We start from the raw sequence: 25,353 nt of genomic DNA on the forward strand, positions 1-25,353 counted from the left end.
AAAAACTTCAAAAAATATTCTGAAACAATTCTTCAACCTTCCATCGTTGAAAGAAGAAAGCGCATGACACTCGAAACAGAGAAATGCCTTCTTTTCATCGATTCTCATCCTTCAAGAAGAGATTCTTTGCAAAAAATAACATAGACATCGTAACATTCATTCCACACAGCACTCATTTATCTCAGCCACTAGACAGAGGAGTATTTGCAACTCTCAAAACTTCTTTTTCTTCTTCATTTGATGTTCCTTCATCAACCTCATCTTCTGCTTCGAGAAAAGCACTTGTCGATGTGCTTCCTCAAGCAATTCACTCCGCTTTCACTCCTTCTGTCATCAAAAAAGCTTTTAAAGAAAGCGGAGTTCTTCACAATTCATTCAGTCCGGTTCTTCGCAAACTACCGGAATCATCAAAATACCCTCTTCCTTCCCATCGAAACCGTTTTGATTATTTTGGTAAGTTGATCACAAAAATAGAACTTCTCGATGATTGGGAAATATTTTTTGGGAGAAATGAAGAAAAGGAGAAGGAAAAAGAGATGAAAAAAGAGAAAGAAATTGAAAAAGATGAAATGGTTGAATTTACTCACAAAATCAAAAGAAAACGTTCTGATGTTGTTTTTGATGATCCAAACGAAGAGGAAAATGAAGAGATGCAAAGAAAACCAGGAAAAAGAAAGATTGTTCGAAGAATTGATTCGTCTTTTGTATTTTATTAAACTTTTCAAAATTTTTCATATCAAAAATTTGGGTCAGAATAAAAAAACGGGTTGGGGTTAAATGATAACCCTACATCTTCTTCAATAGGAGCAGGATATTAATCTTCTTCTTCATTCCAAAAGTGAAGAAGCGAAGAGAAGAAGGCAGCATGGGATGAGCAATAATTATCATCGTCATCAAAATTGGTTTCTACAATTAATCCTTCAAATGCCTCGGTGGTGGCAATGTCATACACGCCTGCAGCAGCAATGGACAACATCGAGAGGAGGCTGCGAATTGTTGTATCTGAAGGAGGTTGGATGCGTGCAAATCAAAAGAAAATTTTCCTGAGAGCGCTGCTGTCGCCGCGGGGTTATGTTGTGGTACTTTCGGCGATGCTTTCAGTCCAGCTGGTGGTGCAGCTTCCATCAATTGTTTCATCAGTGGGTACGAAGTCGGGGAGCAAGCGGATCTTTGCGGTGGTGGATGTGAATGCGTTCCTGTAGATTTTTAGATATGTTTGATCCATCGCTGCTTCCATCGTAGATACTTCAGTTAATGGTGAAGCTGGACGACGAGGTGATAGGGCGAGGGGTTGCAGTGTGCTAAGTGAAGGAGATTGAGGAGAAGGGGCTGGTGGCGGCTGGGATGAGGATGGAGGATGTGGTTCTTGCGCTGGCGGCGATTGCGCTGGCGGTGCTGGAGGAGCGAAAAAAGGAATAAAAAGAAAAGGAAAAAGAGTCAATCGACGAAAATGGAAAGAAGAAGAAGAGGAAGAAGGGGAGGAGCTGATGGAGGAGAAAGAGGAGAGGTAGAGGGAGAGGAAGTACAGATTTTGGATGTTAAAAATGAATATTAACCGAACAATTTTATCCAAGATGTGAAAATCTGTTTGATAGCAGTGAGAATGAGAGATGGTGAAATTATCCAGTGACAATGACGATGATAGGGGCGTTTGTTGAGCTGCGTACGTGACAGGATATAATTCAATTTAAGTCAGTTGATGAAGCGAAAATTATGTCGAATTAGACAAAGAGCATCACGTTAATTGGGGAGAAGCTGTTTGGGAGGAGGGAGTGAATGAGAATGGGGTGGGAGTGGATGCTTGGCATCATATGGAGGATAGTTGCATTTTAATTCGGACAGGCAGAGAGAGACGATGGACGAGTTTGTTGCGATTGGGGCGATTGTGCTTCAGGAAAGTGTGCCATCGATAGCTCTTTGGGATGCGACGTTTGAGATCGGGCAAGTGCGCCATAGAAAAGGGATGATTGAGGAGTTTTGTGTTTCGTATTGTGTGTTTGCGTACGAGTGGGAGTCGCTGCTGATGTGTGCAGTGGATCTTTCTGTGGGTCCGCCGGCAGCGTCATCGGAGTTCCGGTGGATGTCGTATCTCCTGCAGGGGGGCATCGAGATAGTGTCTGGAAACTACCTGCTTCCGCGCCGCGCCGGCACTGCTGCTTTGCACGCGCGCACTCCCTCCTCTGATCCTGCACATTCTGCATCTGCTCGGCCTCAGGCCTCTTCGAGTGGAGCACACAGGTATACCTCGCTTCGCCATGTGGTGTGTGTGCAGAGAGTGTCTTCTCAGCCGGCATCTGACCCATCTGGTACCTGTGCACAAGTGTGTGCCTGTCTCTCCCCAGAGGCAACACTCAGCTTTGTGATAGTGCAGCCGTTCTACCAGCCGGAGCTGTCGCGTGTGCCGCACTGGCAGTTGTCAATATTCTTTTGGGGGCATAGCATCATAGCATTTGGTTAAGAAAGAAAGTTGAAAAATACAGATACTGTTAAAAGGGCATCTCATCACAGGGATTGTGGGGTTTTGTAGGGCGAGAACAGTCTATTTGGGTTGCGATGCGGACGGCTGCAAGTGGGCTGGAGAAGACGATCTTGCCAAGTTTTGATCTGTATGTTAAATGAATGTTATCCAATAAGGTTTGAAAGAAGAATGATGAATATGAGGGATTTTTGGCGAGGAAATAGTTTGACCAGATGAATATGATTCCAAAGATGTCAAAGGAGAAGTTTGATAGAAAGGAAGGGAGGCAACTCTCAGGGTGAAGTTGCATTTGGAAAACAGACCCAGGCATTTAGCGATGAAATAAAATAACGAGCAGACGGAAACCAATGTGCGAATGAGAAGAATAGATTTGTGGTAAAGATGAGTTTAGCAACAAGGAAAATTGTGCATTTGCAAAGGGAAAGCATTGATGGATTTCACGAAGTTGAATAAACAATGGAATTTTGAAGAATATCACTGATGTTTCAATAATTTTTAATTTGAAAAAGAATTACAATTGTTGAAGTAGTGGCTCTTTAAAATAGCGCATTTTTTTTTCATTTTTCATCGATTCCTAGTTTATGTTTCAAAATGGAAATTAATATGCAACTTCTTCATTGTGAAAAATAAACATTTGAATTTTATCTTTAACCTGAAGAAAATTCTATTGAATTAATGATCGTTTTCTTCTCAAAACTTGGTGATGTCGCATTAACAAGATATGATTTGGCAGGAATAAAAAAAACAAAAAAAAAAAACCTTAATGATTTAAGAATTTTCTCTTAATTATTCTCTTCTTTCTGCAGAATCTTTCTTTCGATATTTCTCTGTTTTTCGTTTGATCTCTTCTCAACTTAATATTCATTCCACACATCCTTGTCTTTCCTCATTGTTAATCTTTTGATAATCTTCAATTATTACTTTCTATCGCATACACTTTTTCATTTCTTTTCTTTATTCGATTATCTTTTTAATCGTCTCATTCGCATTTCCTCTCCGAACCCTCTATCATAGCATGGTCTTCCTTCTCTTTATCACTCTTTTCTTCTTCTTCTTCTTTGAATTCACTTTGTTTAATTTCTTTTCTTCCGTAATAAATTTCTTCCATTCTCCTTCTTAAATCTCACAATCTCTGAAGAGGAAGAACATAAAGAAATCCTATCAGATGCTTTGGTTGATGACGAAAAAGATGCAATACAATGTTATGATTTTAATGAATTGGAAGGCAAAGAGGAAGTATAATAATAATAACGATTTATTTGTTCATTTTCTTCATCAGCAGCGCCTAAATGGCAGCAGAGGAATAGATTTGAACAGAATGCATGCCAGACAGAACCACAGAAAATGATTCAGATGCAATCAGAGAATAAATATGCAGATGAGAAGAAGAAAGAGAAGAAGAAGAAGGAGGAGGAGGAGGAGGAGATATAGAAGAATCTTTTGATTGAGGAGTGTTTCTTTCACCTCTGTCATATTTAGTCACGGGGGCAGGGCTGATGAATGAAAAATGTGTTTCGGAAGGAGATGGAAAAAACTTGGAATTATCGTCTTCTCTTGTGATTGAGGATGATAGGGTGAATGGATTCTTTTGTAGAGAGTGTTTGTGGTAGAGGAGGGGCAGGAAGAGGAAGAAGAGATAATGAATTGTTAGAGGATGATTCTGAAGTGAAAGAAGAAGAAGAAAAAGAAGGTCCATCATTTCCATAAGTCGAACATTTGGCTTCTTTGAAAGTTGAAATAACAATTGACAAAAAGAATGATGATGCTGAACACAAGAAAGTTGGCATTCTTTCCTGAAGGTGAATCAAAAGTGGTAGAGTTATATTTCTGTATGATTGAAATTAAGAAGCACATCTCTCTGGCGAAATTTCATAAGCCAATAAATCCAATCAAAGAAAAAAAGGGAATGGTGGAATATGCATAATCACCAAAGTTTGTAATTTGAATCTTAAAAATTGCAAACTCATTCTAAGATGCAACATGAGAATTTGATGGCTATTCAAACAACAAATTCTCTTATACGAAAAAGGCGTTCTTTTCATTGGTCAAGTAAAAATATCTTCAATGAAGAGATCGAAGGAGAAGGAGAAGGAGAAGGAGAAGAAACCACATAATCTGCAAAAATGCTGATTGAAATGGATTGTCCCTAGGAATGGCGCTCAATATAAAAAATGCTGTTGGTTGGAATGGAAAAAATATTAAAAACAAAAATAGAAATAATTATAATTAGTTTTATATTGATAAAAAATATTCCTCAAAAGAACATTTACACCCTTCCTATCGCAAATGCAGAGGATTGTTCAATCACTGAAGCTGCTAATCTCCTTTTCCATTGTTTCGCAGTGCTCCTTTCTCCATCATCCTTTTTTTCCCACATAAATATCCTGCTTTTGATATTGCCATCCTCATTCCTTATCAAAAATATATCTCATCATTTTTTCCCAAGTGCTGTCCAATTGTTAGAAATCTTCTTTGTAGAAAAAAGTTTCACACTTGAATAAACAGAGAATATTAAATAATAATTAATGATCACATTTCGAATTGTTCTGAAAACGCTTTTTTTCTATTTTTTCAAAATAGCTAATTACCCAGGATTTTATTTTTTATCTTTAAACCGGGTTTGATAAAGCTTTTGCGAGAAAGATGAATTTTTACAAGTTTTTTCTTAAATAACAATAAAGTGATGATTTTTGTTGAAAGATTGAATAATTATACTAGCTGCAGAGCTGTTGAAACAAAAAAGTCTAATATTTGGGAAATATATATTTGTATTATATACCGGTTAATTTTTTTGGTCACTATTTATCATTGTGGAAATATATCTCTAATGGGTAATTTATGAACTTGAAAATAGGTGTTATACAAAGGTTGATCAGAATTTATTCATTGAAGTGATCTTTAAAGAATGTTTGGGGGAGTTAATATTTCTCCAAATTGCGATATCGATTTACCCACAAGAAGGGACATCACAGCCTATTTCAACAGTTTACGTGAAACAAAGCGGGAAAGATGAAAACAGCGGATTGGCAATCGGTCAGGAAAAGCCATCATTGAAGGATGCATATGATAGGTTGGGGAATAATATTGCGTGCAACATGAAAATTGTTTATGACGATGACCCATTGACTGCAGAAGCCATTTCATTCAACAAAGAACATGGAATTACGATAGAAGGATGGAAAAGTGATGAAAGTGGAAACACTGAAGGTGCAATTGATTGTAACGTTCAACCAGGAAGAAACCTTTTCGAATGCAAGGGCATGGTGGAATTTAAATGCTTGTCGTTTTATTTTCCAACAACACTGAGAAGACAGGGGCAAGGATTCGAATCACTTTATTTGATATACGGCCATATGGCATCGTTGTCAATAAGCAATTGCAGATTTATTCGACCTGAAGCCGGCTATGATATGGTCGATTATAGACTTGTGGACACATCTGGAGGATCATTGACGATGGAGTCACTTGAGTGCACAGATGAAGGAAATACATTAACATTAAGGGATGAACTGTTTCGCATAAATGAAGCTGAAGCGGTGATATTGTCTAATTTGACTTTGAAGAAGATTGTGGCACTTGATTTTCACGTCATTAATATTTTAAATTCCGAAAATAACAAAATTGATGTTATCTTGAATGGGAGCACTTTTACAGAGTTAAAAGGAACACAATCGATTTTATTTGTTGGAATCAGCAACAGCAGCAGCACGTTTTCTGTTGGAGATGGGGGTGTCACAACTTTTTCGTCATGTAGTTGCGATTATTATAATGGCTGTGGAGGAATATATTTGAAATTGTTTAACATTAAATCGGCAAGTCAGATTAAATGGCCCGAAAATGGAAGGAATCTGATATTTGACAAATGCACATCTGGAAGAGGCTCGTGGGAGAGTGGAGTATACATCCATGGAGATGATCACACTATGTTTGAAGAAATAGCAGCAGCAATGAAGAAAAGTTTCGCAGCTAATTATACGCGGAAGGATAATCTTATGTCCGTTATAGGATACAGCGAAGATGATGAAATGCGATACGTTTTTGTTCTTTGTTTTATTGATCAAACTGGAAAATTCTTTGTTAAGAACAGTGGAATTGGAGAAGGATTGACAAGTGATGAACCATCGAGTTCATTGAAAATTACATGTGAATACATGAATTTAATTCCTTTTACCGACAGATTCTACATCGAGGTTGTGAAAGATGACGATCCATTGACAGCAGAAGAAATTATAATTAGCAACGAAAAGGGAGTAACCATGGAGGGAGTGAACAGTGACGGAAATGGAAATGTGGAGGTGGCCATAGACTGTGATGTTAGAAAAACTACTTCTCTATTCACATGCGAAAAAGAGGTGGAATTCAAGTATTTGGCGTTCAATTTTCCCATGTCCGGTACAGAATGGAATTCTTTGATTTTTGGAACTGAAATGTCAACGTCACTTACGATCAACAATTGTCGATTTGTCAGAATTGGAACACAATCACCAGATGAAATGACTTCAAATGGCGCTGAAGATGATGAAGATGATTTTTCTGTTGGCAGTCTTGTGAGCGTTGTTGGTGGGAAAGTTATTATGAACACTGTTTCGTGCGTAGATGACAGCAGTACTGTCTCATTTTCATCGTCTGTTCTTTCATTTAAAGACACCAACGAAGTGTCTTTGAATGGGGTAGATATCAGCAATGTGAAAATTTTTGCGAGTCCTGCAGTTTTTATTTTGAATTCAGAAGACAAAGCTGCGAAAATTGTCGTTGAGGGATTGAATATCAAGGATGCGAATTCGGAGAAGGGAGATACAGCTGGCTTGGAGATTATTCTGTACTCAGAAGAATCAACAGTGGCGATTGGAAGGACAAGAAAATGTTCATTCAAGTCATGCACAGCACCAAAAGGGAAAGCAGGTGCAATGGCCATTGTCATGCCAAAGGCAACATCGAACCTTCAACTTCCTTCTGCAAACAACCTGGAGATTGACAGCTCAAACACAGCAAATTCCACAGCAAGATCAATATGCATCATTGCCCCAGATTTTGATGAGTTCTGCAAACAAGAAGGCTCATTCGAATTTGCGAATGATTATGACAATTCAACAGCTGGGTGGATTGTGGGAGCAAAAGATACAGAATCAGAGCCCGAGGACGCGTATGAGAAATATATGAAAGCGAAACAAGATCGAATCGATGAACGAATCAGAGAGCAAGAGAGAGAGCAAGACAGAAAGCAAAAAGAAAAGAAAAGAAGGATGATTGTAGCCATTGTTGTGCCGATAGTTGTCGTTGTTGTTGTTGCAATTGTTGTGGTTGTGGTTGTTTTTGTGGTTGTCAAGAAAAGGAAGGCTAAAAGCAACAAAGATGGAAGCAAAGAACAAGAAATGAGTAGCCAGGAGTAGGATTGAGATTTCCAATTCTTTTAGAGTTTTTTTTATAGTTTCATATTAGATATATTTGTGAATATCATAGTGTCTTTTTTGTCTATTCTTCCTCATTAATCACATTGAAAATGTGATTGTTAATAGAAATGTTATTCATAGACTTATTTCATTTCACACACCATTTATTATTCATCATCAACAATTTTTCGTTCAATTCAGAAGGTTTTTTTAACTTGTTTTGAAATTTCTTGTAAATTTCAATAATTATTTCCTGAGAAATTTGTTATCAATTCTTTACAATACCAATTTTTTCAAAGAAGAATAAAAGAATTGTTTGTTTGATCAAAAAAGGATTTACTTTTCTGGCCTTATCCAGCTAAGTTTTTTGTTTGCATTTATTTTTTTTGTTTGTTTATATTATTTACCGTTTTTTGAGAAGCAAGGCCATCTGCGAAAATATTGCGCTGGTTTAATTTTGTCAGGGAATCAACAATGTTTGATGTTTTTGTGAATTGAAATGAACGACTGGACTTATATGCACAAATAGGAAACAATTTAATATGTCCAGGATTGAGGCTTCATCGAATGAAGAAACTTTTTACAGATTAATCGAACCATCACCAGCATGATAATTTTTGAGTTTGATTCATTTAAATTGTTGTCAAAAAGTGAAAAGCTTTTAATTTATGAATTTTTTTTGCTTCTTTTAATAGGAATGTTTGATGAATTGAAAGACTGTGGAAATGGTGTGCAAAGACAGAAAAACCGTGAAATTTATGGAATGATTGAAAAAATAGGACAAAATTTATGCTTTTATAAATAAAAACCTACGATTTATTCCAAACTTATTCTGCTTTCATATCATAATTAGTATAACATTATTAAACATTAAATATTTTTTCTAACTTATTCATAATATAAAAATATTTTGAATTCTATGAACAAACACGATATTTGAGGAAATAACAAGAGAAGATATATGAACGGTATGACAAAGATCATTGCTTTTATTGTTAAAATAAAGAATAGGCGAAGAAGCAAAATAGATTTGTCTGTGCTACCGTTGAATATTTGTTATTATCCGTGTTAATTTGAACATCATAATCACGATTGGGAAAGGCAAGATTCCTAGTTCAAACGGAAATCGAAAGGAGTGGCTATGTTCATGGGAAATACAGAATTAAATAGTTTTTCAAGAAATGATAAAAAGAAAAAGAATTTACCAAAGATGGCGTAGAAGAAAGAATGTCCATTTGATTGTTCTTTGTCTTTCTTCCTCTTCTTCCTCATCCTCATCCTCATCATCATTACCATATTCACAGTCATCGCCTTCGCATCAATCTTACACTTCTAGTTTTCATCCGTCTTCTTCGACGTACGCAAATTATCCGCATCCGAAGGGTACCTAAAGCTGATGCTGGGCTCAATGATCCACGGCTACCATCCCCAACGGGAGTATCGGGCTTTTGAGCATAGCACGTTCCTCCGTCTCCAATGGAAGATCTTTCGCAGTTTGTTGAAGATACCTCCTTGAAGCTGGAAGCGTTTTCAGCGTCCAAAACACGGCGTCTTGTGATTGACGTGAGGAGAAACAGGGGAGGCATGATCGGGCTTGCGAATGCGCTGTTCCACCTGCTGTTTCCTCGCGTCTTTCCCGTCTATGCGAAGGAGGAGGTGGTCAACACGGTACTAGCGAGGAATTTCATTGAAAGTTACAGATTGATGACTTATCAGAACCCAAAATCGAAGGAGGAAAATAAAAGGAAATTGGCAGAGTCGTCAGAAATGCGAAATGTAATGAATGAAAAAAGCACAGAAAATTCATTTGGAACGGCATATTTCGTGAAACAAGTGCTAAGTAACTTGCTTTCTTTTCTTCAAAAGTCACTTCATTTGTTGTCATTCCACAAATTGTCTTCAAACCGACACGGCAAATCTAACATTGAAAAATGCAAGGTCTTGCCGTATAGTTGAACTGAAAATTGTTACAATCCCACTTCACAACACATTTTACCAAACTCTCTTGACATTCATTCCTACTCTCCTTTGAATAAAACATGCCTGTCGCGCTTTTATCCAAAACATGCTTCTTCATCATCCGCTGTGTCTGTTGCGTTCACACAAGTATTCTGACCGAATACGAAACGCTTGCCATTCTCGACGATTTACTTTCTCTCAATATTACAAAAGAGGAAGGAAGCGAAGAGACGAGTAAAGAGCGGAGATAATCTGTTCAGTTTGCTGTGAACAAAGAGCGGATGCCTTTCTTTGAAGCAGAACTGGAAAAGGAGCGGTGGGAGGGGAAGATGCTGTGAGGCGATGGATGTTGTGGTCATCACGGAAGGGACGGTGTGAGAGCGAATGAAGTCAGTTTGTGAAGCACATACGCGAGGTGAAAGTGGTTGGCTTTGAGGGAAGTTTGCTGTATCATGAGAGCGCGTTTGATGCCGGTGGAATTGGCGGAGGATTGGAATAGATGGAAATCTGGGGTGTGAGTGATTCGGATTCGTTGAGACTGAAAAGGGAATGGGAAGAAGATGAAGCAGCAGAAGCATATGAAGCAAAAAAAAATGTGAAGGATAACGATACTATGATTCAAATTGGAGAGAAAAAGTTACAAGAAGAGGTTGAAGAAAAGAACGAGAGAAAACAAAATCACAGAAATAAGCCGAAATATCATTATCTTCTTTCTTCTTCTCCTTCTTCTTCTTCTTCTTCTTCTTCTTCTTCTTCTCCTTCTTCTCCTTCTTCTCCTTCTTCTCCTTCTTCTCCTTCTCCTTCTTCTCCTTCTTCTCCTTCTCCTTCTCCTTCTCCTTCTTCCTTTCATTTTTTTCGTTCATCATCTTCTTTTTCTTTCCTCTTCCAAAGCCGTCCTTATCCTCGTATGGTTGTCCATCCAATCGAAGGATGTTGGTGGATGAGAGTCCATTCAGAAGCCGTCACCGCGATGCACTGTGTGGAGAGATATCATTCCTGATCACAATCTCTTTCGAATCAGCTGTGAAGTTCCTGTCGATCAGCACGCTTGAAGTTATTTGGAGCTTCAAACAAGCAGCGGAAAAAAGAGGATGAGCAGCCAATGAAATGAATGCTGGAGATAATAGTGTTGTTGATAACAGCAGAAACAGAACAAAATATACAGCCAAACAATCAAGTAGTACATAACCATCTCTGCCTTCTTCATCTTCAAAAGACTCACTCGTCATGCTCTCCTCCCCTCTCACAGGAGATGTGTGTTGTGAGTGGCGTGGATTCAAAATGCGCATGTGTTAGCGACATCCGGATTTGATTGGAGGATTCCTTTGTCGAATCTGAATACACTCCGTTTACTTGGAGAGAAGAAGTGGTTCAGAGTGGTGGAAATGAGGATTATCTTATCTCTCTCTCTCTATCTATCTATCTATCTCTCTATCTCTATCTCTATCTCTATCTCTATCTCTCTATCTCTTTGGACAGAACAATCAGAATTTTGGGCATTCTGTCGCGAATGTGTGTGCAGAAGGTGTCTGCATGGGATGAAGCATCCCAAGCAAACATTGTTTCAATGCCACTGTGCAAACACTTTGATAAAGCTGAAAAGAAAAAAAAGATGACGAAGCAGGAATACAACAGCAGAAGAAACTCAACAAATACAGCAATTGGATATAATTCTGGGAAGAGTGGAAGAAAAAATGAGTCGAATGCAAATGACGAAGGAAAAAAAAAGAGAGAAAGAGAAAGAGAACAAAATGGAAGATGAAAAGGAGCGGACAAAGAAACAACAGAAAAAGAAAAGTCTGGTTGCGATGAAGAAGGAGTTGGAGAAAAAGGAGAATGCGAACGTGATGGGCAGCAAGCGGCTGTTCTTGTAACGCGTCATCAACCTCCCCGACTGCTATGCGCTACACCACAGAACACCGATCGCCTCCATCATCTACAGCTTCGTCTTCGATCATCTGATTACGATCGACATCAGCTTCGTGGTGAATGTGTGGAAAATGGCAACAGGACAGATGGCGTTCCGCTTCGCTCTCCCGCACTTCGACTCTCCACTCTGTTCTTGTTTTGATCAGAGCGAGAAAAGGCTCATCGGCAGCGCCTACGACGGAATGGCATTTATCACCAACTACAACACAGGTGCTGTATTTGGAAAGGTGTATCCTGTTGCACATCCAATATCAGATGTGCAAGGCTTGACGCATGCAATCAACCAGCCGAACTTGAGGCTCATCTTCACCTTCGGCAATTTGCAGAATACAGCAGGTTATTTACAGCTTGCTTTTCCATCAACTTCTCAGTCGTCTTACTCGTCGTTGAACGAGAACTCGTCCAACCCAAATCCGATAGCACACTTTCTCTTCGCCATCGCCAATGTCTAGTACATGGGAGATGTCACAAGTCCCACGCTCAGCTCGCCTTTTCTGCAGCAACAGCATCAACTGACGGAGTGATTGTGCTGTGGAACATAGACTGCAACTTTTCGAAGAAGGGTTTTATCACCTATTAGTATCATCTGGAGAAGAAGGTGGGGGCGAGAAGAGAAAGAGAAAGTTAAAGAGAGAAGGATAAGAAGATGAATGAAGATAAAGCTGATTTCATTGACGATTCATGTTTTTTGGAGGCGGATGTACAGGAGTAGGATGGCCAGCAGATGAAGAAGACGAAGATAGCGGCAACGAAGCTAGCACAAGCGATGCACTGCTCTATGGGAAAGACAAAGAACATCTTTTGTTTGAAGAGAATGAGGCAGGCCGAAAGGGAGAGTAGGAGAAAGAAGAACCATTTCAACTTGAAATGCTCAATTCTCTGTATTCGACGAAATGACACTCGTCGACTCTTGCAACCATCCAGTCAGCTTCAGTCTCGCCACTTCAGACAGACCGAGCTGCTCTTTCAAACACCTTTCATAAAGATATCTACTTCATCTACTTAATCCTCTGCACTTTCATCTACACTGCAGTCACGTGGCTCGCCTATTTCATCTGCTCATCCTTCAAAACAAACACAGAGCATACAGACACATCCTGGTCGAAGGCCAAGAACACACGATACATCATGACCGGCCTCAAAATAGACTCTCTGCCTTCGATTACATACTGTGCCAGCTTTCTGTTGCCTTGTTATCAATTTCCATTGTGAGAAGCAATTTTTGATAACAAGAAAATTAGTTGTATTCAAAATTACCAGTCCATTGGAGATGGGAAAATATTTAAAGGGAAAACAAATGGTTTGACCTTTTTATTAAATTCATTTTCCTTTAAAGGTGATCTTTCAATGAATACAGTTTTGTTGTGTACAGGAATTCCGGAGAGAGAGAAGCCTTATTATCCTTTCCAATAAAGCCGGGAGTTTTGTAATTTCACTTGTTTGCATTGCATTCAAAGATGACATTCGTGACTTCTGCCATCTGCTTTGCAAGCTGCATCATTGATCAACTCATCTTTCTTCGCAGTCATCATCATTTCCAAAATTGTCTGATGGAAACAGCCATTGAAAGATTTTATGACAAGGCTCGCAATTTTGATGAAGTGGCAGAATTTTATGAAGTGTTAAAGGACAAAAGAAATTTAAAAGAATTTGAGTTGGAGTTGGAGTTGGAGTGCTTCACGAAGGAGAAGAGGAATGAGGGAGATGCAGTACAGAACAAGAAAACAAGGAAAAATCGTTGTGAACAAGAAAAATGGCTTTGAGGAAAAAGAAAGTGGAGAAAAGGAAAAAGAGAAGAATGCGGAAGAATCTAACAATTTTGGGGTGAGAATAATGCTTATGAAAAAAGAGAGAGACAAAGAGAGAGAAGAGGAAGCAGATGCGAGGAAAGAAGAACATGACAGGAAGAAAACAGACTGATTCTGTTGAAAATAAAAGATCTATAAAAAGGTGAAGATTTCACAAAGCCCAAATATATAAAAGCCAAGATAAATACAGGAAAACATAGCAATATTTTAAGAGTCTTTTTGCGCAAAATCGAGCACATATATAATGAAGAAAACGCAGAAGAAGAAAATGAAGAAGAAGAAGAAGGTTAAAAAAGGAAATAAGGTGTAAAAACGAATAAAGGTAATAAAACCATTATCTAAAAACTCAAATGCAGGTGGAAAAAAACGATTATTCTCTTCGTCCTCGCTCAACAAAAAGTCGTCACGCTTCTAAAATAAACGAGCTATTGACAAATCTTGTTTAAGAAGATTCTACAGGGTGTTTGTTGAATTTCCTTTACCAATCCAAAAAAGGTAAACCCTTTCGCAATGATATTGAAACTATCTTTAATAGTCTGTATTCAATTATATTGCAACTTTTTTCAATCTGTTCCATTGGCTTATTTTTTCTTTTTATTTTTTTGTGATTCTTTTTTGAAATAGTGAAAACATTGAGTGTCTTGAAAAATTTAACGCTGTTATACGAATCTTCAAATGCTAATTCAAGCCAACGTTTTACATACAGTTTCTACAGATTTTTCCCTCCAGGAGTTGTTAAACTCCGGATGGAAAATCGCTCATTCAGAATACTATTACTCCCGCGAAAAACCTGGTAATAGAAACATCGAAAAACAGTCAGAGATTTCAGAAATAAATTCCAAAAAAGGTTTGATTTTCTTATGTGAAATGTAGGGTCATATTTTTATTAGTACCCATTTTTTTATTAGTACCAAAATTTTTTGAAATGAAAAAATCTAAAAAAAATTCAAAAAAAAAATACAAAACTCGAATCTAATTTGCGAATGACTTTTCTTTTTCCCTTTCCTCGCTCAATTTCATCGGATGATTCTTTCTCGATATCGTTTTCATCTTGAAGTATTTTGAACTTTCTTTTCAGCTTTTTTGTGAAATTCATTGTTTCTTCATTTTCTTCATCAGAAATGTTTTCTTTTTCATTTTCCATTTCAATTTTCTTTTTCAAATAATCTTCCCACTCATTAAGGAACTTTTCTTCAGTTATTTCTTTTCCGTAGAAGTCAAATCGATTTATATGAAAAGGAAGAGGATAAGTCGATGATTGAGGAAGCTTCATCAGAACTGGCCCAGACGAGTCTTTCAGCACACCGCTGCATTTGATTGCTCTCTTTATGACTGAAGGTGATAGTGCCAAATGAATTGCTTGCTGTAGAGCTTCTGCCAGAGTTATTCTCTTTGCAGTTGAAGATGTAGATGAAGGGGCTTCAAACTGAGAACTCATCTCAGACTTTAGAACAGCAAATACACCTCTGTCCAGTGGCTGGGTGATGTGTGTGCTGTGAGGGACGAACGTCACAACATCCACATTTTCTTTTTTGAACTCCCGCCAGATTGTTGGATCTGCATGAGAAACGTGGAAGTCGATTAGTAGCAAGCAGTGTGATTCGTCGAGTGACATGCGTTGTCTTCTTTCTTTGATTGACGGGAGAAGAATTGTCAGTACATATTTTCTGAATGTCGAAGATTCCATCCATCCGCATCTGTTCGGCCATATCTCAAGATTTGAAGATTGAAGAGGCTTCAAATCATCTGGGAGTTTAAGACTTGGCCATTGAATCACTGAAGGAAGTGATTGGCCATCAGCTGCCACTGCCGCAATCAAAGTAGAATTCGCCATTCGTGCCGCAGATTTAGCGAAACTGGGTTTAACGTTTGTTGGATGCACAACATTCCGATTGGAGCTGTCCGGGATCCTTAGTGATGACTCATCCACGTTGAAGATGAAGGCATTGCTGGAACTATTTTTCTGATGCATTCCATTCAGCATATCATATCAGGGCTTCAGTACTTGTTGGCATGATACGGCAAGCCTGTTTGTGTCAACAATTTTCGGCTTTGAAGTCTTCAGTTCGGGATGTCTTTTGATGAAGTCGTAGGCAACGGAAGCAGATACTTTTTCATCTGGTGTGTTTTCTGGTTTTAAATCTTTCACTGCATTTTTAATCTGATTAATATTTATTATCACATTTCAAAGAATATTAATACAAACCAGTTCACACATTTTCTCGATAGTTAGGCTGGCTCCAGATAGCGATTCAATATTTATTTCATCCAGCACTGTTTGCTCTTTCTCTCCAATGACCACAGCTGGCCTTCCTATTTTAGAAACCAATCTGCCTTGCCGAACAGCCTTCACTGCACACTTGATTCGAATTTTGCTAAATTTTTTGCTGTTGTATGCATCCACCATACGCACAGCTCCATCATTCACAATATGTGCCATTCGCTCCAGTGGATTCCGATATTGTCTGTATTTGAATGATAGCATCGCCTCCCGCAGCTCCAGCTGACCCGCAGTAGATTTTCTAGCAACTTCCTTTTTCATTGTTGTTTTTTTGGGTTATGATCATAATGCCAATTTATTTATTTAATTATTATTAATTTCCATATTCATTGAAATTTTATTTTTTGTACATTAAATGCATATTTGATAGTATTTAATACATTTGACTCAACCTGTAACTGATAGAATTTCAACGGGAGGCTTTTAATCCCCCCATTTCCCCACCTCCACTTACATAAGAAATAGGTTATGCATATAAGTGTAATTATTCAATTGTTAATAATTTTCTTAAAAATCAAAAAAACTCTTAATTTATCGAAATGTGGATGGCTAAATAATTGAATTTAAAAAAAAAACAGGTACTAATAAAAAAAATAGAATCTCATAAAAATATGACCCTACACCTCTTTTTCTATTTTCTGTTAAATATATAAAAATAGGAAATAAATCATTAAATAAACAAAAACAATACAACTTCAAACTGCGTAACAGATTATAAGGCTCAAAGTCACCATAGCCATTTCCACTTCCTTTTGTGCACTTTCATTTTCCTCCTTGTTCAATGCAGCTTTTAGAAGGCAAGGAACACTAATTGAAAGCAATTCCAAAGAAAATCGGTTGTGAAGCAAAAATCAGCATTCACACAGATCAACAAGAAGCTTTTCATTCTTTTCTTTTTTTTGTTTTTAATTTTTCAAAAATGAAAGTTTATTAATCTTTTCCTCAAAGTTTCAGTTGTAAAATAGAAGCCCTTTTTCATTAATGCGAAATTACATCCAAATTTCTTAAAATTCTTGAAGTGCTGTATAGAAAAATTGGCAAAAATATTGTTTATACAATTCCACAAAGCAATAAAGGATAAGAAATTAACAATGAGTTAATTTTCAAACATAAAATGCACATTTGGATAATGTACGTTTGGTTTTATTTTGAGAATATTTTTTTTTTGGAAGTCTGAATATTTTTAACCACTTCAACTATTGTGATAAAAAAATACTATTCTTAATTGAAGATCATTTCTTTTTTTTTTTTCTTTTCGCTATAAACGTTCGCCATATGACAGGTGGACAAAAGTATTGTTGCATTGATTTTAATTTTCATTTTTTGTATTGTTTTAAGTCGCTTTGGTAAATTATTTGAAAAAAAAACATCCTCTTTTAATTCTTCAATCCATTTAACGCATAGCGATGAATTCTTTTTGCAAAAAGTTGAATTTTTGTAACACAACTCCGCAGCATGTCCTTATTCATATCCACTCAAACAATATCTTTGAGCCTTTTATCTAAGCCTCGTTGATGACAATAGCTGTTAGCATCGCTCAATGACCTTAAATAAATGTGTCATCGTTTTTGAAATAGAAGCGAAAGAGCTGAACAGTGAAGATAGGAAAAATTGCTTTAAAGTCTGAGGTAACGGAGAAGGCGAGGTAAGTTTTGGATAATATAATTTGTGTTGTTCCTCTTTATTTTCTGTTTCCTCGCAATTCTCTTAATTATCTAAATTATTCAATGCATCTCTGGTCGCTCAATGAGATAGCGCAATCAAACGATGAATTCTGTGCGTACATGTACAAATCATATAAATCATATCAAATATATGAGTTATCTCGGTTATCTCACTTATCTCAGTTATTTCAGTGTATTAGGCATTAAAACTTCAATTTTTGCATCTTTTAGTGAAAGTTAATAAATAAAACAGTTCCTCTTCGCTTCTAAAAGTTCAGGCGCTGCTTTTCTATTATGTTTCAATCAAGAAAGCTCCGACTCTCCTTCTCCTCTCTTTCTCTGCAGTTCTATGCAGGCTTCGCTCTTCTTCAATCACACATATCGAATGCTGCAGAAGAAAAATCGCATCCCATGGTTCGTTGGCAGCCTGGCTCAGAGGTATTCATTGAAGCCAGGATAGGAAAATGCTCCTGACACCCCACAGCAGCAGGATTCATGATGTGTATCTTCTCTTTCGCTTCCCGCTGCTCTCCCCAGCCTGCACCACCATCGTTGATCACATTAATGTCCAAGTCTGTTTCACCGAGAATTTTTCGCAAAGGAATTGAAATATATCTTCCTTCATAGCTTTTTCTTCCATAGGACTCCGTTTTCCTCTTGGAAACAATAGATATAGCCAGTAAAGGTGAATGCTTTAGACACGATTCAAACACGTTCGCATGTGTCCCTGGTCCAGCTCTGCTTAAGGTCTTTGCATTTCCTGCTTTCCGTAACTTCATTGTGTAATGCCTCATTCTCTCGCGTGAAAGCGTGATGAATCGATTTAATTTGCATACAGGCTCATGCTATCTTTTTCTGATAAAGGTCTCGCTTTCGACCTGTGCCTCAAAATTTGTGTGTTTCCTTTCTCCTGAGCATCTTAATGTCAATGATTTGTTGGTGTTGGCTATTTTCTGTTAACCTCGGCTCATTTCTTCATTCGGATTCTCTTGCCGCTCCACTAAATTCTTATAATCCTTACATTGCTATTTGAAATTACCAAAAGTTGTTTGTGGTTGTAAGATTTCTAGAAATAATAAAAATGCTTGATTGAAGAAGAGCTTTCATGCGAATAAGTGTATCAATTTCCCCATTTCTCGGAGTTACTGTAAACGTTTCATTCAACACTTTTGCAAGAAGTAGTTCTGAAACATTATGCTGGAAGCGCTCTTTATGGCTTCTTTTTATTCTGTTGTTAAAACTTTTTTATAACTTAAGATAAAGATTATTTGTTCAATATGTCAAATAAAAAACTATTCAAAAAGCTAAACTTCAATTGTTTTATCATTTTGCGTTTGCGGTACGCGGTTATGTTCAGCAAAGGCAGAAAATCGGAGAAAACCGCAAATTAATAAATATCTACCCGAGAAATATTAAAAATCATTCACCGAATTAAACCCATTCATAACATATAAACGAAAGAAAGAAAATGAATAGCATCTTCTTTGATTATCAACAAACTATATTTCTGTCAAAGTTATCATTTTATGTCTTTCATTGATTTCGGAGAATTTTTTTATTAACGAGAAATAATTGTGGTTCACCATTCAGTTGATCAATTCTCAACATTCCACTGACTGACAAAATAAGACAAACATTAATCGTTCTATAATATTTAAGTAATTTATAACACATTGGATATGGATGTTTATTGCTGTTCGATTAATAAATTGTTTGAAACAACAATTGTATTTTATCAATTATAAGATATATAATTATGGTAATTGATCGTCGGAAAAACTGTTTTTACACTAATTATTGTTTGAGAAGGAGATATTAAAAATGACAAATGAGGAGAGCATGTCGATGTGTTCAACGTCAAGTGGAGTGATGGCAGAATATTCCCAAGCGGAAGGCTTCAATAAACTCGAAACAGTTGGTTTTTCGTTGTTTTTTCCTCTTTATACCCAGCCGAAGCATCCGAACGTGAAATGGGAAATTTTCGTATGGGCAGGTACAATGTTGCAAATGATTACACTTAGTTTCTTTCGAATCGACACCTCAACGCAAGATGTTAATAAAGTTTCACAGGTTTACAAGTTTTGTCTTTTAATTATTGAATTATCACTAAAAATGCTTTTTATATGTTTTTTAAATGCCACTCATATTTTTTTTAAAATGGAATTTGCTTGACGCAAACTTCACCAGTACTTATGTTATCTTGATGGATCATCTCTTGGATATCTTGCTGGGAAATCAATTTCGTTTGTGTTAATGGGATGCGCAGCATATTTTGTATTACTCGTAGTGTATTTGGTATCTGTAGCCATTTTTCAAGGCGTTATTTCTGGTTCCCAGCCGTGGGTAATTTCACTGCTGCGTTGGATCGTGAATGTTACATATAAGATCTTATTTATCCCATTTACTTCGATATGCATTACAGCTTTTGATTGCTATAAATCAGGAGGACAAATGATTCATCGGGGATTTGAAGGTGGTTGCTTCGGCGATTTGTTGTCGATTTTAGGATTTATTATATCAATAGTTGTGCTAAGTTTTCTGTTGATATCTTCATTTTTGATAAACAACATGATATACAACCACAATTCGAAGCACGGAGGGTTATGGTCATCGCCAAGTGGGCTATGGCAAGCGGTGGACTCATCTCTTGTGTTTGGGTGTGTGTTTGCGATGCGAACACTGATTGAATGGCCTTTCTGGCGAGGAGTGGTTACAGTTGGAACTTCACTGGCGATGGTGGTGTATTTTGTGTATATTCAGCCGATGTACAAACTGAATGGAAATCTGCTGATGGCGAGCAAATGGTGCATGTTTGGATGTTTGAGACTTATTGACGAAATTCTGTATGCAATTGAAGGAGCAACAGGCAACTGGATTATTACTATTGTGCTTCAAGTTGTTGGGCTAATAGCTGGAATTATTGCGTGCTGCGTGCTAATACCCAAGATTGGCCGAACGATCAGAGAAAAAAAGTATCTTGCAATAGCCTTTGAAAATCACCTATCTGACATATTCAACAAAAGCCAGCCTTTGGCTCTTCCTGAGATGATAAATCCCGAAATGGTTGAACCGTCACTGCGTTTTTTGCAGAAGAGTGAATATCACACAACTATTCATCTAACATTTGCTGATTATGTATACACGCACGCACTGAAGACGAACATGAACAATTGCATGCTGTGCTTCCAATATGCTTCATTTTTATCAGCGTATCGTAAAAACTACATAAAGGCCAATACTCTAATCCAAAAAGCACGAACACTGTCTCCAAATCTGTTCCTGAACTTTGTGTTGTTTTGTGAAGCAAAAGAGAACGGCGGGAGAACAAACGGAGATGGCAGAACCGGGGCAGGCAATATGAATTCGTTTGCCTTTACATCTCTTCTGGCTAAAGCAGAGAAGCATCACGAGCAGGCTGTGAGTGCAATGAAGGACTTTTTCGAGAATATGACTGCAATCCAGCCGGATTACAAGATGATTCCAGTTTTTCTGAATTCAATTGTAAAGAACGAAGAGATTGCCCGAAAGAGCTACGAAGAGCTGATTGCATCACACGGACAGAATTCCGAGGTGCTGCGGAGATATGCGCGTCTTCTGCTGGACATATACGATGACGAAGACGAGGCAGAGATGATTCTGAATCGAGCTGATCTGATGGAAGAGGAGGCATTTGGAACGGGCAAATCAATGACACACGCACTCGCAATGGGGCTACTTGATGCTTCGTTTGGGAAGGGTGGGGAATACGAAGCTGATGATCAGAAAGGCGACGGAAATGGAAACGGGAAAATGAGCATAAGAGACGATGACAACAATGAGCATGAATCTAATTTTGTTCGTTCAGTTGGACAAGGTAACTTTGAAGTGACTGCTGGGAGTGTTTATGAGGGCGCAAATACCGATAAAGGAGCTGATAGCAAAGATGGAATGGATCCTTCTTCTTGTGATGCACAGCATTTAGATGGAGACCAAGAGTCTCTGGCAAGAAGCGAGAAACAGTGGAATCATTCATCTATTGAAGTCAGAAGGCATCACATGCCGAAGAAGAAGAAGAAGAAGAAGAAAGATGCAGCGATTGTAGATCTTATGATGGGAGTACGCGGCGAAAACGGAAATCGTGAAAGCAACATTACTTTGTTGAAATTCACAGTCATTGCTTTCCATTTTGTAGATATTATTGCACTTATTGTTGCGCTTGTGGTTTATGTGATAATGACAGATTCTTATCAGAATAATCTGGATATTCTGAGGAACGTGTGCGACTTGTCGTACCACACAGCCCGCTCAGCGATGATCGGATACAACTTCTTTGTATATGACCAAAGGTACAACTTCACCGATCCGCCGAGTTTTGACGGTTGGCCATCTGGAATGATTCAGAAGAAGGACCTACTGAAGATGCTTGAGGAAACATCGGACAATTTGGCTACAATGCTTGGCAACATACATCAATCGACTTCAAACATGGAGATATGGGAGACAGCTGACATAAGCACGTATTATTTCATAATCACGACAAATAACGAAACTCGGTCAGACGGAAGCGTGGAGGAAGTGTTAGACACCAAAAGCCAGATACTGCACTCAACGTCGATGTTGGAGGTTCTTGCGACGATTTCACAAATGACTCACCATCTTTTACAATCAAATATTTCTTGCCGTCCTGAAGATCCTGATTATTTGTCAAACATACAATATTTAGTGTTTAATTGCCCCGTGCCTATATTAGATGGTGCAAAAAGAGTTATCATTTACTATTTCGGACTTATGAACACAGAATGCACTCAAATAATTACTGCATTTTCTATCATAATTGCTGTTTGTCTTCCACCTCTAACCATTGCTCTGTTTGCGCTCTTTATCATATTTACCAAAAAGACTGTAAGGAATCGAATGAGGGCATATCAAACGTTGCTGGATGTCCCAAAGAACAAGATGCAAAGTGTTATACGCAGACTTTTGAGAGACGAAGAGGAAGTTGAAGACTTTACTATTAACATTGGTGCGGGCGATAATCAGGAAACGAAGCAGTACGACAACAACTGCGATAACAAAGGAGAATTCTTGGAGGATCCCGGTGCGTCGGCTTCGCACGAAGGAGCAGATGAAGGAGACCGTTACGACTTTTCAAAGAAAAACGGGAATAATTCTATTCAGACTTCTCATCTTAGCGGTTCGAGTCTGACTGATATCAACGTAAATTCAATGTCAACACAACAACTATCGATGAAATCGCAAGATGATATTTCGCCAATAAATACAAGCGCGATAGAAAGTGCATATCAGGAGCTTGGAACAGCAAAAAATTCTGAAGATTTCGGAATGGCCGAAACAAAAGCAATCACGAATTCAAATTCATCACTGTTATCGTTTAATCCTTTGATGGGAGGAAACTCGTTATCTATGATTCAAATGAGCAAGTCACTTTCCATAAATCATGAAGATGATTCTACCAACATTGCTCACTCACCATTCCTTTTTCCTACTCTCTCTCCCGTGAATGGGAATCTGTTAAATTCAAAAATAACGTCCACGGGTTCAATCCCTCTCCAGCATTCTGGGTCAGAATTCGAATCAGGCACTGTTTTAGAAGCGATGCAAGTTACGCCTCGTCTTACAACTCCAAATATGTTCCTTTCGAAAAAAGCATTGTCGCCAAGCCATAACTTCTTTCCGCAGATGGAGATGCTGCCTCTGACTCCTATTGGAAAAGCGCTCTCAATAAAAACTGATAAAAGCACATTGGATTGCAATGAACCAGTTATGCCGACACAACAGACACAGCAAAATGGTGTCGATGATATTAAATACAATTATGATGATGATGATTCAGACGAGGCAGCTAAAAACAAGCAGATGGGATTGGTCAGAAATGAAATAGAGGATGCAGCTTGGGAAGAACAAATGGAAAAGGAAATAGAAAAGCATGAAGCAGTATACAAGCAGTTACCAAGTCCTGTTACTACAAAAATCAAAGTTACAATAATTCTGTCAGCAGTTCTTGGTGTTGTTGCAACAGCTACTACAATTGTTTTGGTGTGTGTCTATGTTAGTAAATTCAAGCCAATCTCCGCCAATATCATCTTATCTGGAATGCGTGCTTCGATTCTTTTCCAGATCCAGTTTCTGCTCACATCTGTTCTCCAGCCACTTCCGCTGCTGAGTACAAACCAGTCAATCGTCTTTCCGAGATCGTATAATCCAGTTTTGCACAACTCTTCCCATTGCTCAGGCTCTCAAACCAGTGCGCGCGACATGCTGGTTCCGATGTCAAATTACTTCGAAGCTGTGCATCTTGATGTCCAATTTGGGGATTCTCTTTATACGAATGCAAACGATTACACATATGATACAATTTCTGTTGAGCGCATGTCAACTGAGTTTAATCGTGAGATTTTGCTGCGAAAGGCAGATTGTTATCTTGCAGATACTGAAGATTGTTCGCAGGTTGAGCCAAACCGAATGTATGGAATAAGTGGACCACTTTATGGGCTTCAGTCGCTTTTGGCACGGATGAGGATAAATCTGCAGAGGATTTCAAAGATGGATATTTCAGAAATAAATTTTACCAATCCCGAAGCACGCTTTATTTTGAATGCTCTCAGGAATGATATTGTTGGAGGAATAAACAAAATGACAAACATGATTTTGACCTCAGGAAAGGAAGAGGTCCAGGAATCTGTCACTATTCTGGTTGCTGTTATTGCAATATTTTGCCTTCTGTTTCTTATTTCGATGTTTGCCAATGGGCTTATATGGGTTGGGCAAATCGCGTTTATCGACAATGTGTCTGGGAAATTGCGTAAACTTCTACCAATCAAAGAAGGTGAAAAAGAGATTGAAATGATGACATCGATGGCGACAGGACAAGATTCATTTGACAAAGGAAGAGAAGCAATTCTCGATGCCGCGCAGCAATTGCTAACATCTGTTAATCAGAACGAACATGTTGACACTATCACAGCTACGTTTTATCAGCTTTCATCAACTGCGTTTGCTGTGTTTACAGGAGAGGAAAGAGAAATGGTTGCGAAGAATTATACTGGAATTGAAAAGCACAAGAAAGAACATTTGTTGTTGAGGCAGAGGCTAACGTTGATTGGAGATCAGCTTCGTTCAAAGAGCGATGCAGTGAAAGCTGTCGGAAAGAGAAAGCTAATTTCACTGTTTGATGTTCACTTTACTGACGAAGATATCACCTTTGCAGACGCTGTTTATGGATTGGGCTCTGACAATCAATAATTGTGAGGTACATAAGAACAAAGGAAGACTATTTGTCATTTGAATTAGAGGGGTTTTTTATCATTTTAAATGTTTTCTTCTCAAGGATTTTTCATGAAAAACGTTGCATTGCCAATTTTTCTTTGTTTTTTTATTTATTTATTTATTTATTTATTTATTTTTATTTTTTTTTTTTTTTTTACATTAATTTGACTGCAGAAATTCTGTTTTTATTTTTAATTTTATTTATATTAGTTGAAAGTTTGTTTTTAATTTGAATAATATATGTTTCATTTCTTTCATCTGTGGAATCACAATTGCTTTCAGTGTATTGTAAATCTCCATTTATTATTGCAGTTTTTGTTTGTTTAAGTTCGAGATGTTTCAAATTATTGAATTGGAATATTGTTGTTTATTTCTCTCATAAATTTCATTTGCTCTTTATTTTCAAAGTTATTATTTCAAGTGTCTCTTGGGAAATGAAAATGATTGGCTCAAAAAAACACAAAGTTTATTTTTGTATTTGTGTTTGGTTTCTAAAGGATTTCATTCTTCCCAGGCATATTACCTTTTCTTTTCGATGTTTTTCTTTGATTGAACAGAAGTATAAAAGTCATATTTC

At 37.7% G+C, this 25,353-nt stretch overlaps 9 protein-coding genes across 9 annotated transcripts; 6 read left to right on the plus strand and 3 right to left on the minus strand.

Moving 5' to 3' along the window:
- Positions 1-941: 941 nt before the first annotated feature.
- On the plus strand, positions 942-1,451 carry MONOS_12190 (uncharacterized protein; the record flags this gene model as incomplete). The annotated part of the gene is made up of 1 exon (XM_067864791.1): positions 942-1,451. The coding sequence occupies one exon, from the start codon at positions 942-944 to the stop codon at positions 1,200-1,202; it is 261 nt and encodes an 86-aa protein (XP_067723249.1). The 3' UTR covers positions 1,203-1,451.
- Positions 1,452-1,855: 404 nt separating this feature from the next.
- Positions 1,856-2,458, plus strand: MONOS_12189 (uncharacterized protein; the record flags this gene model as incomplete). The annotated part of the gene is made up of 1 exon (XM_067864789.1): positions 1,856-2,458. One exon carries the CDS (start codon positions 1,856-1,858, stop codon positions 2,456-2,458), a length of 603 nt encoding a protein of 200 aa, XP_067723250.1.
- A 2,859-nt stretch (positions 2,459-5,317) lies between these two features.
- MONOS_12188 (uncharacterized protein) lies at positions 5,318-8,480 on the plus strand (the record flags this gene model as incomplete). The annotated part of the gene is made up of 4 exons (XM_067864788.1): positions 5,318-5,333; positions 5,438-7,865; positions 8,334-8,345; positions 8,399-8,480. 4 exons carry the CDS (start codon positions 5,318-5,320, stop codon positions 8,478-8,480), a joined length of 2,538 nt encoding a protein of 845 aa, XP_067723251.1.
- A 1,961-nt stretch (positions 8,481-10,441) lies between these two features.
- On the plus strand, positions 10,442-10,828 carry MONOS_12187 (uncharacterized protein; the record flags this gene model as incomplete). Its single annotated transcript, XM_067864787.1, has 1 exon — positions 10,442-10,828. The coding sequence occupies one exon, from the start codon at positions 10,442-10,444 to the stop codon at positions 10,826-10,828; it is 387 nt and encodes a 128-aa protein (XP_067723252.1).
- Positions 10,829-11,828: 1,000 nt separating this feature from the next.
- Positions 11,829-12,209, plus strand: MONOS_12186 (uncharacterized protein; the record flags this gene model as incomplete). Its single annotated transcript, XM_067864786.1, has 1 exon — positions 11,829-12,209. The coding sequence occupies one exon, from the start codon at positions 11,829-11,831 to the stop codon at positions 12,207-12,209; it is 381 nt and encodes a 126-aa protein (XP_067723253.1).
- A 2,302-nt stretch (positions 12,210-14,511) lies between these two features.
- MONOS_12185 (putative DDE superfamily endonuclease) lies at positions 14,512-15,399 on the minus strand (the record flags this gene model as incomplete). Its single annotated transcript, XM_067864785.1, has 1 exon — positions 14,512-15,399. One exon carries the CDS (start codon positions 15,397-15,399, stop codon positions 14,512-14,514), a length of 888 nt encoding a protein of 295 aa, XP_067723254.1.
- A 156-nt stretch (positions 15,400-15,555) lies between these two features.
- Positions 15,556-16,107, minus strand: MONOS_12184 (uncharacterized protein; the record flags this gene model as incomplete). The annotated part of the gene is made up of 2 exons (XM_067864784.1): positions 15,556-15,726; positions 15,772-16,107. 2 exons carry the CDS (start codon positions 16,105-16,107, stop codon positions 15,556-15,558), a joined length of 507 nt encoding a protein of 168 aa, XP_067723255.1.
- A 1,771-nt stretch (positions 16,108-17,878) lies between these two features.
- Positions 17,879-18,304, minus strand: MONOS_12183 (uncharacterized protein; the record flags this gene model as incomplete). Its single annotated transcript, XM_067864783.1, has 1 exon — positions 17,879-18,304. The coding sequence occupies one exon, from the start codon at positions 18,302-18,304 to the stop codon at positions 17,879-17,881; it is 426 nt and encodes a 141-aa protein (XP_067723256.1).
- Positions 18,305-19,763: 1,459 nt separating this feature from the next.
- MONOS_12182 (uncharacterized protein) lies at positions 19,764-24,752 on the plus strand (the record flags this gene model as incomplete). The annotated part of the gene is made up of 1 exon (XM_067864782.1): positions 19,764-24,752. One exon carries the CDS (start codon positions 19,764-19,766, stop codon positions 24,750-24,752), a length of 4,989 nt encoding a protein of 1,662 aa, XP_067723257.1.
- Positions 24,753-25,353: the final 601 nt, after the last annotated feature.

The sequence above is a fragment of the Monocercomonoides exilis genome, assembly GCF_001643675.1.
Source record: "Monocercomonoides exilis strain PA203 chromosome Unknown scaffold38-1042076, whole genome shotgun sequence".
NCBI lineage: Eukaryota > Preaxostyla > Oxymonadida > Polymastigidae > Monocercomonoides > Monocercomonoides exilis.